The sequence below is a fragment of the Microcaecilia unicolor genome, chromosome 7, assembly GCF_901765095.1.
Source record: "Microcaecilia unicolor chromosome 7, aMicUni1.1, whole genome shotgun sequence".
Classification (NCBI taxonomy): Eukaryota; Metazoa; Chordata; class Amphibia; order Gymnophiona; family Siphonopidae; genus Microcaecilia; species Microcaecilia unicolor.
The window spans coordinates 32,819,800-32,831,797 of NC_044037.1; the positions used below are offsets into that span (position 1 = coordinate 32,819,800).

The 11,998-nt window shown below is 45.1% G+C and overlaps 1 protein-coding gene across 1 annotated transcript in view; it reads right to left on the reverse strand.

Annotated features, from left to right (window-relative positions):
* MTM1 (myotubularin 1) overlaps nt 1-11,998 on the reverse strand; it is a 199,101-nt gene that overhangs the window by 8,239 nt on the left and 178,864 nt on the right. Inside the window, exons 11-13 of the mRNA XM_030208931.1 lie at nt 11,649-11,855; nt 10,360-10,452; nt 9,047-9,160 (exon numbers count right to left, since the gene is read on the reverse strand). Of these exons, the coding sequence (XP_030064791.1) occupies nt 9,047-9,160; nt 10,360-10,452; nt 11,649-11,855 (414 nt within the window). The remainder of the gene's footprint in view (nt 1-9,046; nt 9,161-10,359; nt 10,453-11,648; nt 11,856-11,998) is intronic.

Consider the following 11,998-nt stretch of genomic DNA (forward strand, 5'->3'; position numbering starts at 1 on the left):
GTAGAGCTGGTAAGACTGGATCTTGGACACGAGCATAGAGGAATGGTAGGCCTTCCTCCCAAAGGAGTCTAAGGTTCTAGCGTCCTTGCCCGGGGGCGCCGAAGCATGTTCCCTAGAACTCTTAGCCTTCTTTAGGGCCAAATCCACAACTCCAGAGTCATGAGGCAACTGAGTGCGCATCAGCTCTGGGTCCCCATGGATCCGGTACTGGGACTCGATCTTCTTGGGAATGTGGGGATTAGTTAATGGCTTGGTCCAGTTCGCAAGCAATGTCTTCTTCAGGACATGGTGCAAGGGAACAGTGGACGCTTCCTTAGGTGGAGAAGGATAGTCCAGGAGCTCAAACATTTCAGCCCTGGGCTCGTCCTCCACAACCACCGGGAAGGGGATGGCCGTAGACATCTCCCGGACAAAGGAGGCAAAAGACAGACTCTCGGGAGGAGAAAGCTGTCTCTCAGGAGAGGGAGTGGGATCAGACGGAAGACCCTCAGACTCCTCGTCAGAGAAATATCTGGGATCTTCCTCTTCCTCCCACGAGGCCTCACCCTCGGTGTCAGACACAAGTTCACGGACCTGTGTCTGCAACCTCGCCCTGCTCGACTCCGTGGAACCCCGTCCACGATGGGGGCGTCGAGAGGTAGACTCCCTCGCCCGCATCGGCGAAGCTCCCTCCGCCGACGTAGTCGGGGAGCCTTCCTGGGAGGTGGCCGCGGTCGGTACCGCACGCGGTACCGACGTCGGGGACCTCAACCTGGGCGATGGGCCAGCCGGCGCCACGCTCGACGGTACCGGTGGCGCAAGCACCGCCGGTACCGGAGGGGTAGGGCGCAACAGCTCTCCCAGAATCTCTGGGAGAACGGCCCGGAGGCTCTCGTTTAGAGCGGCTGCAGAGAAAGGCTGAGAGGTCGATGCAGGCGTCGACGTCAGTACCTGTTCCGGGCGTGGAGGCTGTTCCGGGCTGTCCAGAGCGGAGCGCATCGACACCTCCTGAACAGAGGGTGAGCGGTCCTCTCGGTGCCGATGCCTGCTGGGTGCCGAATCCCTCGGCGACCCAGAGCTCTCGGTGCCGACACGGGGAGGAGACCGGTGTCGATGCTTCTTCGATTTTTTCCGAAGCATGTCACCGGAGCTCCCCGGCACCGACGAGGAGGACGTCGAATCCATCCGTCGCTTCCTCGGGGCCGAGACTGAAGAAGGTCGATCTCGGGGGGGGCTGTACCGCAGGAGCCCTCAGGGTAGGCGGAGACCCACCCGAGGGCTCACCGCCACCAGCAGGGGAATGGACAGCCCTCACCTGCACTCCACCCGATGCACCACCGTCCGACGACATCAGCAGACGAGGTCCTGGTACCACCGACGTCGATGCAGCTATCCGATGTCTCGGCGCCGATGCAGAGGCCCGATGCCTCGATGCACTCGATGCAGGGGCGGCCGAGGAAGGAGGTCTGGACGCTGACGACGTCGATGCACTCGAAGATCCCGGTGCCGATGCCGACGAAGAGCCCGAGAACAACACGTTCCACTGGGCTAGTCTCGCTACCTGAGTCCGCCTTTGAAGCAGGGAACACAGACTGCAGTTCTGAGGGCGGTGCTCGGCCCCCAGACACTGAAGACACGACGAGTGTCGATCAGTGAGCGAGATAACCCGGGCGCACTGGGTGCACTTCTTGAAGCCGCTGGAAGGCTTCGATGTCATGGGCGGAAAAATCACGCCGGCGAAATCAAAAGCCGAAATGGCGAAATTTGAAGCACCAAATTTAGAGGGAGAAAAAATCTCGACCGAGGCCGAAAAGAGGCCTACCCCGACGACGAAAGAAAACTTACCGGGGCAAAAAAGCTGGAAGTACGGGGAGGATTTACACGAAACCCGGCGGGGGGTTTCCGGAGCACTTCCCGACTAGGACAAAGCTTTCCCGAAGGAAAAAAACACGTTCAAAACAAATTGGACGCGCGAGGTCGACTTTCCGGGGCTCGACACGGCGAAAACACGACCGTACCGAGTGCGGACAAAAGAAGACTGGCCGGCTCGAGCCGGTTTCGGGCGGGAAGACGGCCGCGCATGCGCGGTGCGCGCGGGCGCGCGAGGGCTAGCAAAGGACTTTGCTAGTGAAGTTTCCGATTGGAGGGGCTGCCGTGGACGTCACCCCATCAGTGAGAACAAGCAGCCTGCTTGTCCTCGGAGAAGCTAATGTCAACCTTTCAAGATCCAAGCATTGAGGGCTATGGACTCAGTGTTGGTATGCAACAACAACAACTGCTCTTGTATAATGAGTGTTGGAAAACATTCCAGTCTCACTGGATGTCTGATGGAGAGATCCAGCAGAAGAGGAAATCAAACACATCTCAGCCAACAAGGAGCTATGAGAATCAGTGTTCTCCTTTTTGCCTAAAGTTCAGAGTGGGATTGGAGGATTTGCATGAAGATATCCCTCCTTACAATGTAGGAGAAAGGCATCTAAGGCTAGTTTGCCATATGTTCCTACTCTGAAGCAGTTTTTTGTTGAACTGAGTGGCAAAAAGATCAACTGAGGGGGTGCCTCACTCTTAAAAGATGGGCAACTTTGTCATCCAGGAACCACTCATAAGAAGTGCTCAACTCAGTCTGTCAACATGTTGTTCTTTACTGCTAGGAATGTGGCTCTGAGGAACATTCCATGAGAAATAGCCCATTTCCACATTCTGGCAAGTTTTCTGACACAGGAGGTATGGATCCTATCTCTCTGTGCTTGTTCACATAGTACATATTCACCTGATTGTTTGACCCTAGTAACCTGGTTGGACGACCGAGCCATACTGCCCTTAGCTCTAGGATTTTTATCTGATGAAATTGTTCCTGAGCACAGCACACACCTTGGGTTTGAAACCCATCTGCATGAACTCCCCAGCTCAGTCTGGACGCATCTGTTTTTAGAACTGCTTGAATTTGAAGGGTACTTTTTTTTTGCCAAATTGGAATAATCTGTCCACCAGGATAGTGAATCCCAGAGGACTGATGTCTCAAAGTTTACCTGTGGAATGAGTCCACTGTGTGGATAAGGTCCGTTGGCTTGAGCAAATGAAGGCATGCTAGTCATGTTTTGTGGATTCCACATATCCTCAACATTGACCACCTGATACTTGATGATTCTGCTGAATTTCTTCCATAGTGGATACTAATGTCATGAGTCTTTGTTGTAGATGAAAGGCAATTGCTTGGGTGGTGTCTAGCAAGGCTCCTATGAACCCCAAATTGTTGTACTGGGCATAAATGAGACTCTGGATAATTTATAACCCCCAGCAACTGCAACCAGCTGAATGGAGAGGAATTAGGGAGCCTAGAGAAACAATCTCTGTAACAGACAAAGGGACTGAAGCTATGTTCTCTCAAAGGCAATCAAAACTCTGTCCCCTCAGTTTGCTGTGAAGCTGGTTAGAGCTTTTGGGACCTCTGCTGTCTGAGATGAAAGCGAGATCCTTGTCTATTTTGGGACAATAGTAGGACCTCTGATGCCCACTGCTGTGATTCCTCTTGGAAGAGGAAGATGTGTTGGATGTGGGCTTGGAGAAGGTCTTTATGGTATAACTAAGTCTCCTGCACTTTATCTCGGAGGAGATTCTCTCCACGGTAAAACACGTCAGTGAACTTTTCTACCCATAGCAGAAATTATTGATGCCGTATTTATTTATTAGTATTTATATCCCACATTTGCTGAAAACTAGTATCAGTTCAATGTGGCTCGCATATATAAGAAGTTACATTACAAATAAACATAGAATCAAGAAAAAAGTGAACAGGTATTTAAATTATTTAGAGCATTTATAACAGATACAATTTACAAGAACTGTATTTCATTTTTTGAGAGTTGATTGGCGTTCTGTGACAGGAAAGTTTTGAATAAAAAGGCTTTTAAAAATTTCCGGAATAGTAGATAATTATTTATATGTCTTATTCCCTTCGGGAGTTTATTCCACCATTTTATGGCTAGATAAGGGAAACCACTAGTGAGAGCTGATTTGTATCTGATATACTTGCAGGTGGGAAATGAAGAATGAGAAAGTCTCTAGTGCCTGGTATTGCATTTCTTGTAGGAAGGTCTATCAAATTAAGCATGTAGTCTGTTGCCATCCCATATATTATTTTGAATACAAAAATACAGATTTTAAAAACAGTTCTGGCTTTTATTGGAAGCCAGTGCAATCCTAATAATGGAGATGCCCGTTCAATTTAGCAACTTTATAAATCAGCCATGCAGCTGAAAATATCATAAGTTGCATGGACCATGTATTTTCCTTCCCTTTGGTAACCAGTGAGCAGAGCTTTACAATCTTCTCCTTAGGAAGTGTCAACAAACTCTGCCACACTGTGCAGAATGCTCTGCAAATGCATGCCCATGAAAAGCTGTATGGAGCATGAGCATAGCATTCTGAAAGAAATTTCTCCCAAAAGATCCAGTGTCTGAAATTCCCTCTCAGTAGCATCGAGAAGTGAGTCATGGAACTTCTGGCTCTTTTGAAAGCTGATTCGACCACCAAGGCATGATGATGAAGCTGCTGCTTCTCAAATCTAGGAGCCTTCTGGACTCTATAAATAGAGTTGGCCTTCTTGTTATTAGGAACAACACAGAAGGGGGATTCCCACATTCTCATCTGAAACTCCTTTAGGATTCTATGAATGAGCAGCCTCCTTGGGTGGGTTGAGGAACTAGAAGATATCTAAATGTTTCTGCCCTAGGCCTCCACTCTATTTCTAACTTAAATGGGGTGGCCTGTGCCATCTCCCTTACAAAAATGATGACTGTTTCTTCAGGTGTAGATTTATACCTCTCATGAGGTAGAGTGGAATCTGAAGAGAGACATGGGGAGCCCTCCTCTGAAAAGACCTCCAACTGTTCTTTAGCGTCCCAGGAGCGTTAAGATTCAGACTCATAAAAGTAGTTCATAGGAAATGCTGGAGTCTCTGCCAGTCTCTCACTACTAACTACTGGGCCAGACCTTGGGCAAAGGCACCGAGTATTCCCAATGTACTTCATCAAGGGGCAATATCGAGGCATCCCAGCCTCTACTGGATGGCAAGCATTACTCTTCCTCAGCACCAATGAAGACAAGGACAAATCCTTCCTCCTCTCATGGTAGAAATCAGATGATGATCATGCCCAATGACCTCTAACAATGCTCAGTGTTGAGGATGACCAAGATACACGATGTTGATGCATCCCCAGCATCCGATGCATCTCCAGAACCCACTAAGACTGATATTTCCCCTGCTGAAGGACCAATCTTATCTGCACCAAAATACTTTTCTTGCTGTTTTTGTCTTACGTGATTCCTCCTCTTTGACATCTGAGAACACAAAAGATATTAAGAGGGATCATGGTTGGGTTGTAGGCATTAGTTATAATGAATATAGGCTTTTTGCACTGGGAACACCTCTTGAAGATGCTAGAAGTCTTCTTGAATGTATCATCCACAAAAAAAAAAAAGCAGCAAAATCAAATGATTTGATGCTGAAAAGTATATTCGGATGGGAGCCTGCAGCCCAACAGACACGAACTGAGCTAATGAGAAAAAAGAAAGGAAACAGAAAATGTCTCATAAAACCTACCTAGGAAAGTTAACAGGGGGAACATTTTTTTAAATTAATTAGTGCTGAGGTGACGAAGCTTTTAAACATGTCTGTCTGGCTCTGTGGAAAATGAAGGATGGAGGGGGTTCTGTGCGATAGGGGTGGGTGAGAATAGGCACGTATGTGTGCTGAGATATTCTCAAAGGTTCTTGAAAAGTGCTGGGGAAAAGTTCCCACGTGGTCTTCATCAGATGTCATCACCCATTGGAGAAACAAAGCTAGAAATTAAGATATTACTAACATTTCAGCAAACGATTCTCCTGTGCCCACTGAATTATTCAGAGCATATAAGCTCTAAATATTCTCACTACCTTAATACACACATTCAAAACAGCAACATTTCTTAATGTTTTTCAAACATGGCGTATTTTACTTAATCGCTGTATAATAAATTTATTATTCCTTGTATAACACGAATAAGACATGGAATTGTTCTGCTATCAAGTACTACTACTGTGCTGTACAACAATACATGTTTCCCAAAACATTGATTTTGTTTACACAGATTAAAAATAAACTTAAAACATGATTAGGTTTATTTCAAGTGTAAACTGTTACCTCAAAAGTGACTGGCAGCTCTATTAAGAGGGCCTAGATACTAACAGAGACTAGACAGCTACAGTTTGCTCATGAACGCCAACAGCAGATGGTAATAGGCAGCACTCTTTTTACATCAAGTGTTCGCTTTATTTACAGCTTATAGAAGTGACTGCAACCTGCCACATTTTTATCTTGGGTTCATCAAGGTATACAAATAATGTGAAAAACAAGAACAGCTGGAACAAGCAGGGCACTCACATTCCTTTCAATGCTGTGATGAAGGTGGTGCTTCAATAAAATCATTAGAGAAATGTAAACAAACTCCAGTGACTGAAAACCAAACATATTGAAGCATTTATGCACACTAAGGGCTCTATTTACTAAGGTGCTCTAGCATTTTTAGCACGCGCTATGTAGGCGCCCATAGGAATATAGTGGGCACCTACACAGCATGCGCTAATGGTTACAGCGTGCTAAAAACACTAACGCGCCTCTAGTGCTGCTTAGTAAACGGGACCCTAAGAAAGCACTTCTGTAAACAAGCACCTAGAAGTCACTGGCGCCAATAACTGGCAGTGATGTTTAGATACTACCTTATAGAATAGTGCACTTAGCACTAAGTGCTATAGCATGTAACTGCAAAGGGGGGGGGGAATACATATGGATGTGTCACCAAACAATGTGCAAAACTTACAGAATATTATCAGTTGTTCATGCTGATTGGCATACCTAGGAGCACCCACTTACACCAGCCATTGACCTGGTGTAAGTGACCACCTAACGTTTGGTGCACCAAATCAGGTTTCTATAATAACTTAGGTACACCTAAGTGCCATTACAGAAGTGGCACCCAGTGTGCTCTATTTGTGGCACCTAATTTGAGGCACCCAGTTAAAGAGTTCTCCCTATTTGTTTTAAGCCATTGGAAGATGACTGAGTGCAACTGGAATCCTGACAAGTTTTTGGAAGGAATGTACACAAGCCTACCTTAATTGTACTACAGCTGTGCAGACAAAAACCTGGTAAAGAATTTGCTGTGTACTCCTGGACTGTTGTTTTATCAGGTGAGCTGCTATCCATTTAAATGTAAAACAAACCACCTATTACCAGTTTTGTTGCTTGATTTTGCCTGTCTGTGTCAAACGTTTATAGTAAGAGTACACGGGAATCGCTGCTGTACAGTGCAAACGTGTGTACATTAGACATCACCGAGGCCTATCTGCCACTATAGATGGTTATCAAGTTAAGTCTAATTTCTTGATATACCATTTTTCAGACTGGATGGTGCACCAAAACACTTCACAACACTATATAAACAAGAAAAAGCTGCATCTGTCTCCTGATGTACCTGGTCTAAGTGCTATGGTTCAGGTTTTTTGTTCTAGGACAAGGTTTTGGCTTTAGCTTATGACTCAGGGGGGTAGATGCATCAAGCAAACGTAAAAAAATCAAAATCGTTAAAGGCCCTAACGATTTTTAAAAAACGAAGAATGCACCAAAAAAAAAAGTCACACATGCTCAGATCGGTATAGAAACGTACAATGTATCAAAGAATCACAATACACATCGTTAATCGGCCCCCAAATCATGCGCAGAGCAGCCAAGCGTTATGTTAGCTGCTCTGCGCATGCCACAAACAGTCAAAACACAGTCAAATCACAAGCACATGGCTCCCAAATCAAAACAAAAATAAAAAAAAAGGGTCGGGAGGGGGCAAGGGCGCTCATCAGGAGCGTCCTGTACGGACGGCCTTGCCCCCCCCCCCACTGCTCCCCACTTTCCGCCGCTCCCCCACCCCGAAAAAGCAAAATTCAAGCAGCCCCTGCCCCCCTCCCTTCCTCACTACTCTCTCACCTCAGCTCCGCCTCCCGACATCCTCCGTCCTGTGCCCCGCCCCCTTTTGGGGTCGTCGCCGCCATTCCCCTCCTCCATCGGGCCCCCCTCCCTCTTACCGGGCCCGTGCAGCGCCTCTCTCCTCTGTCCGAAGGCGCTGCACGGGCAAGAAGAAAGCTGATGCCTGCCTTCGCCCAGCTTCGATGGCGCGTCTTTCTCCTGCTGGGCCCGCCCCTGTCTGACGTCAGTAACCTACGTAGGTTACCGACGTCAGACAGGGGCGGGCCCAGCAGGAGAAAGACGCGCCATCGAAGCTGGGCGAAGGCAGGCATCAGCTTTCTTCTTGCCCGTGCAGCGCCTTCGGACAGAGGAGAGAGGCGCTGCACGGGCCCGGTAAGAGGGAGGGGGGCCCGATGGAGGAGGGGAATGGCGGCGACGACCCCAAAAGGGGGCGGGGCACAGGACGGAGGATGTCGGGAGGCGGAGCTGAGGTGAGAGAGTAGTGAGGAAGGGAGGGGGGCAGGGGCTGCTTGAATTTTGCTTTTTCGGGGTGGGGGGAGCGGCGGAAAGTGGGGAGCAGCGGGGGGGGGGGGGGGGCAAGGCCGTCCAAACAGGACGCTCCTGATGAGCGCCCTTGCCCCCTCCCGACCCTTTTTTTTTATTTATTTATGTGTTTTCTGACGTCCTTTGGACCAATCACAGCGCTTTTAGCTCTGCTAATGCGCTGGGATTGGCTCAAAGTTTGTTTATTTTTTCACTTAATGATTTTTCCTGGCACAGAGCTGACCTAACGAGTGGTCCAGACCTCTCGTTAGATTTCCTGCCTTTTTCCTGCGTAAAGGCAATCGGAAAAGGTTAGTGCATGTCGTTTCAATGGGGTTTTCACACTAATTGCTCATCTCCATTCCGTTTTCGTTAGCTGCTGGCTTCCTCGGTAAAAGCCCTTTGATGCATGCAACGGATCAAATTTTCCTCGTTGGAGAGTCATTAAAGGCTCATTTAGCTTTAGTGCATCTGCCCCAGGGTTCTGCTGTTTCTCTCTGCTGTGAGCTTGATAAGCTGTGTTCCTACCTCTTTTTCTCTGACAGACTCACAGTTGTACAAGAAAGTGCCAAATCGACAGCTGTACAGATGATCCAGAATTGTGATCAAAAAATGTTCATTAAATTCAAAAGCTGTAGGAAACTGACAAGAAAAAAATAAATAATTGTTTACACACAGCAGTAAAACATCATTCAAAGAGAAAATCTTGTAAGAGTACACAGACTCATTATTTGTTTTCTGCATGCATAACAGTCTAGCAGCAAATAGGTCCCCTAAATATAAAATGGGACTTGCAGTAAGTAATATCGATGGCACCTTTTTGTATATTTCGCTAATAGTGTGTTACATTATATCCACTGTTTCCTCTAAGCTGAGCGGGAGTCCTCCATCTACAGTCCTGCCTGTGGGTGGTGCTGTTTCACTATCACATTTTCAATAGTGAGGGACAAGCAAGTTCTACAGGACTCCAGGGAACATGCCTGTCCCTAGTGATTGAAAACACAATATTGAAGTACAACCCCCCAAACTGGTAGCAATGCAGTTGGAGGACTCCTGATCAGCTTAGAGGGAACAGTAATTATAACTTTTTTTGCTTCTGCCTTGCACCTCCTAAAAATGATTTTACTAAAGCAATTTGTGGCAATTTCCTGTTTTACGTGCGCTAACCACACATTATTTATTTTTAAATATTTTTGGAAGGGGCGTGTCAAGGTTGGAGAATGGGTGTGGAAATGTTAACCAGCTAGTGCATTCACATTGGCACATGCTAACTGGCTAACGCAGGAGCACTTTGTAAGTGTTCCCGCATTAAATTTTTGCAAGTCTCATGAGCTAATGGAAAGATTAGCGCGGAACTGCAAAAAAACAAAAAAGCCTAAATACTGCTGGGTTGGATCTGAGCTTAGCACGCAGGAAAGTCCCACGTTAAGATGCACTAAGCCCAGATTCTAATGCCCTTTAGTAAAAGGGCCCCAATGTTTGTTGTTCTTGTGGTTACGGGGTTGTTTTTCAAAATTGTAGAGTAATGATGTGGCATAAGCATGTATCATTATTAGCATTCTTTTATTATGTAATTAGTAAAGTTGTAATTAAAAAAAGTTTTTAAAAAATCAACAACTGAAGAAAGGAAATTTTTTCAAAAGTAGTTCATCTTTTCAAGGCTCTTGCACTCAAGAAGTTTTTTTGGTTCATTAATTCAGTATACCAACTAGTACATTGCACCCTCTCGCTTCCTACAACACGTCACTACCTCAAGAACAAAAGCTAATTTTAGTGATAAAACCAACTGAAGTCGTTTCTCTACATCTGACATTATTTCCACACATCTGGACACATCTTACCTGCTTTGACATCTGCCACACGCAGTCGATGAACTGGAGAAAAATAGGAGATCTGTCTGCATCAGCATGATTTTTATCCCCATGGCCTATTCTCTGAAAGGAAGTAACAAATACACAGCAGATCTAAAATAAAATAACTTGAAACAAAATGTTTTTTTCTAAAGGGAGTGCTGTTAATTTTAGTTTTCTTTTTATTATTTTATGTCCTTGTTAAACTGCTATAATAATCATGTTTACGAAGTGGGCACTTTTTGGTTGGCACTATGTCAGATTATTATCCTGCATATCCAGAATTGACCTGTCACATGAAGCTCAAGATCTGCTATGCTGGTGTTTAAAAACCTTGATAATACAGATAATGGAATCAGAACTGTTTGAAAGTGTTTTTTAAATGACAGTTTTTGTCATGTAACTCAATATATGTTTGGAACAGTAGAGCTATATCAAATGTTGCTAAACTGATTGATGCACACAGTTTTCAATTTAGGATAAGGTATAAGGTACGCCACTGATTAAATATTGTATTGTACATACCGGTACTACCAAGAACTCCAATGCACCAGACACCAATAAAATATCCATTGTTTATTAATAAGAAGAGAACCAATTTGTCATTACAGTAAAGAGGAAGCCAAGATATTCAGTTGAAGAATAGAGAAGACAGACTACTGGATGCTTACTGACAACAGCTTATCTAATCTACTAAATGGAAAACCTGTGTGCATGAATCAGCTTAGTAGACTTTATATATAATTTTCAGTTTCATAAAAGAACACTGCTTGGCTTCAAAAGAGCCATTTAACTTTAGCTTCACCAAGTCAATATAGTCCAGAGAATGATATAGTCCAGAGAATTTCTTCAAAATTAATAAGATGAACAAGTGTTGTACATTTGCGACACAAAGCAGGAGACAGTGCATAAAAGGAAAGCATTAATTTCTTATCTATTCGCCAAGGGAAGTGTCATAGAATACTATGATTTTCCCCCTTCAGTGTTCTTTTATCAGTTATTAGAGTAGATAGGAGACCCAACCCTGGTAGCGCTTTAGAAATGTTAAATAGTAGTAGTAGTAGTGGCAGAAAAGCCACAGTTTCCTAAAGTAGTGCAGTTCCTTTTTTAACTGGTGGCTTACTAGGGCTTCAGGCCAAGCAGCTCTCATATGTGCAAAACTGAAGAACATAAGTCTATATACTACATCAACAAGCTAGACAGTAAATTTCAGTACATGGGTGTGCACCCCCCAATTTAATAACCTCAGACAATATTTATGCAGTATTTTTTATGCTTACCGATGCAAACTTATGTCCGAAGCTTATCCATTCCTTTTGCACTAATACTTCAAAACCTATAATTGTCCTGTAATAGCTGTCTAGCATTAGCATAGCCAGTGAGGTCAGCTGTGCTGTTCTATCCCAGCCATCGCTACAGTGTACAACTACAGAGCTTTTTCCTGATGAAACCTTGTCCGCGACTTGGATAGCTCCTGTCAAAACAAGCTGCAAAAAGTTGACAAACAATTGTAAAAGATTACCAAGAATTAAAAAAAAAAAGGCAACCACATTTTCTATTGTAATTTCTTAACTAAATGACCTGCAATATAATATTTCATAATTTTGGCAATTTCTAACTTAGGGCTCCT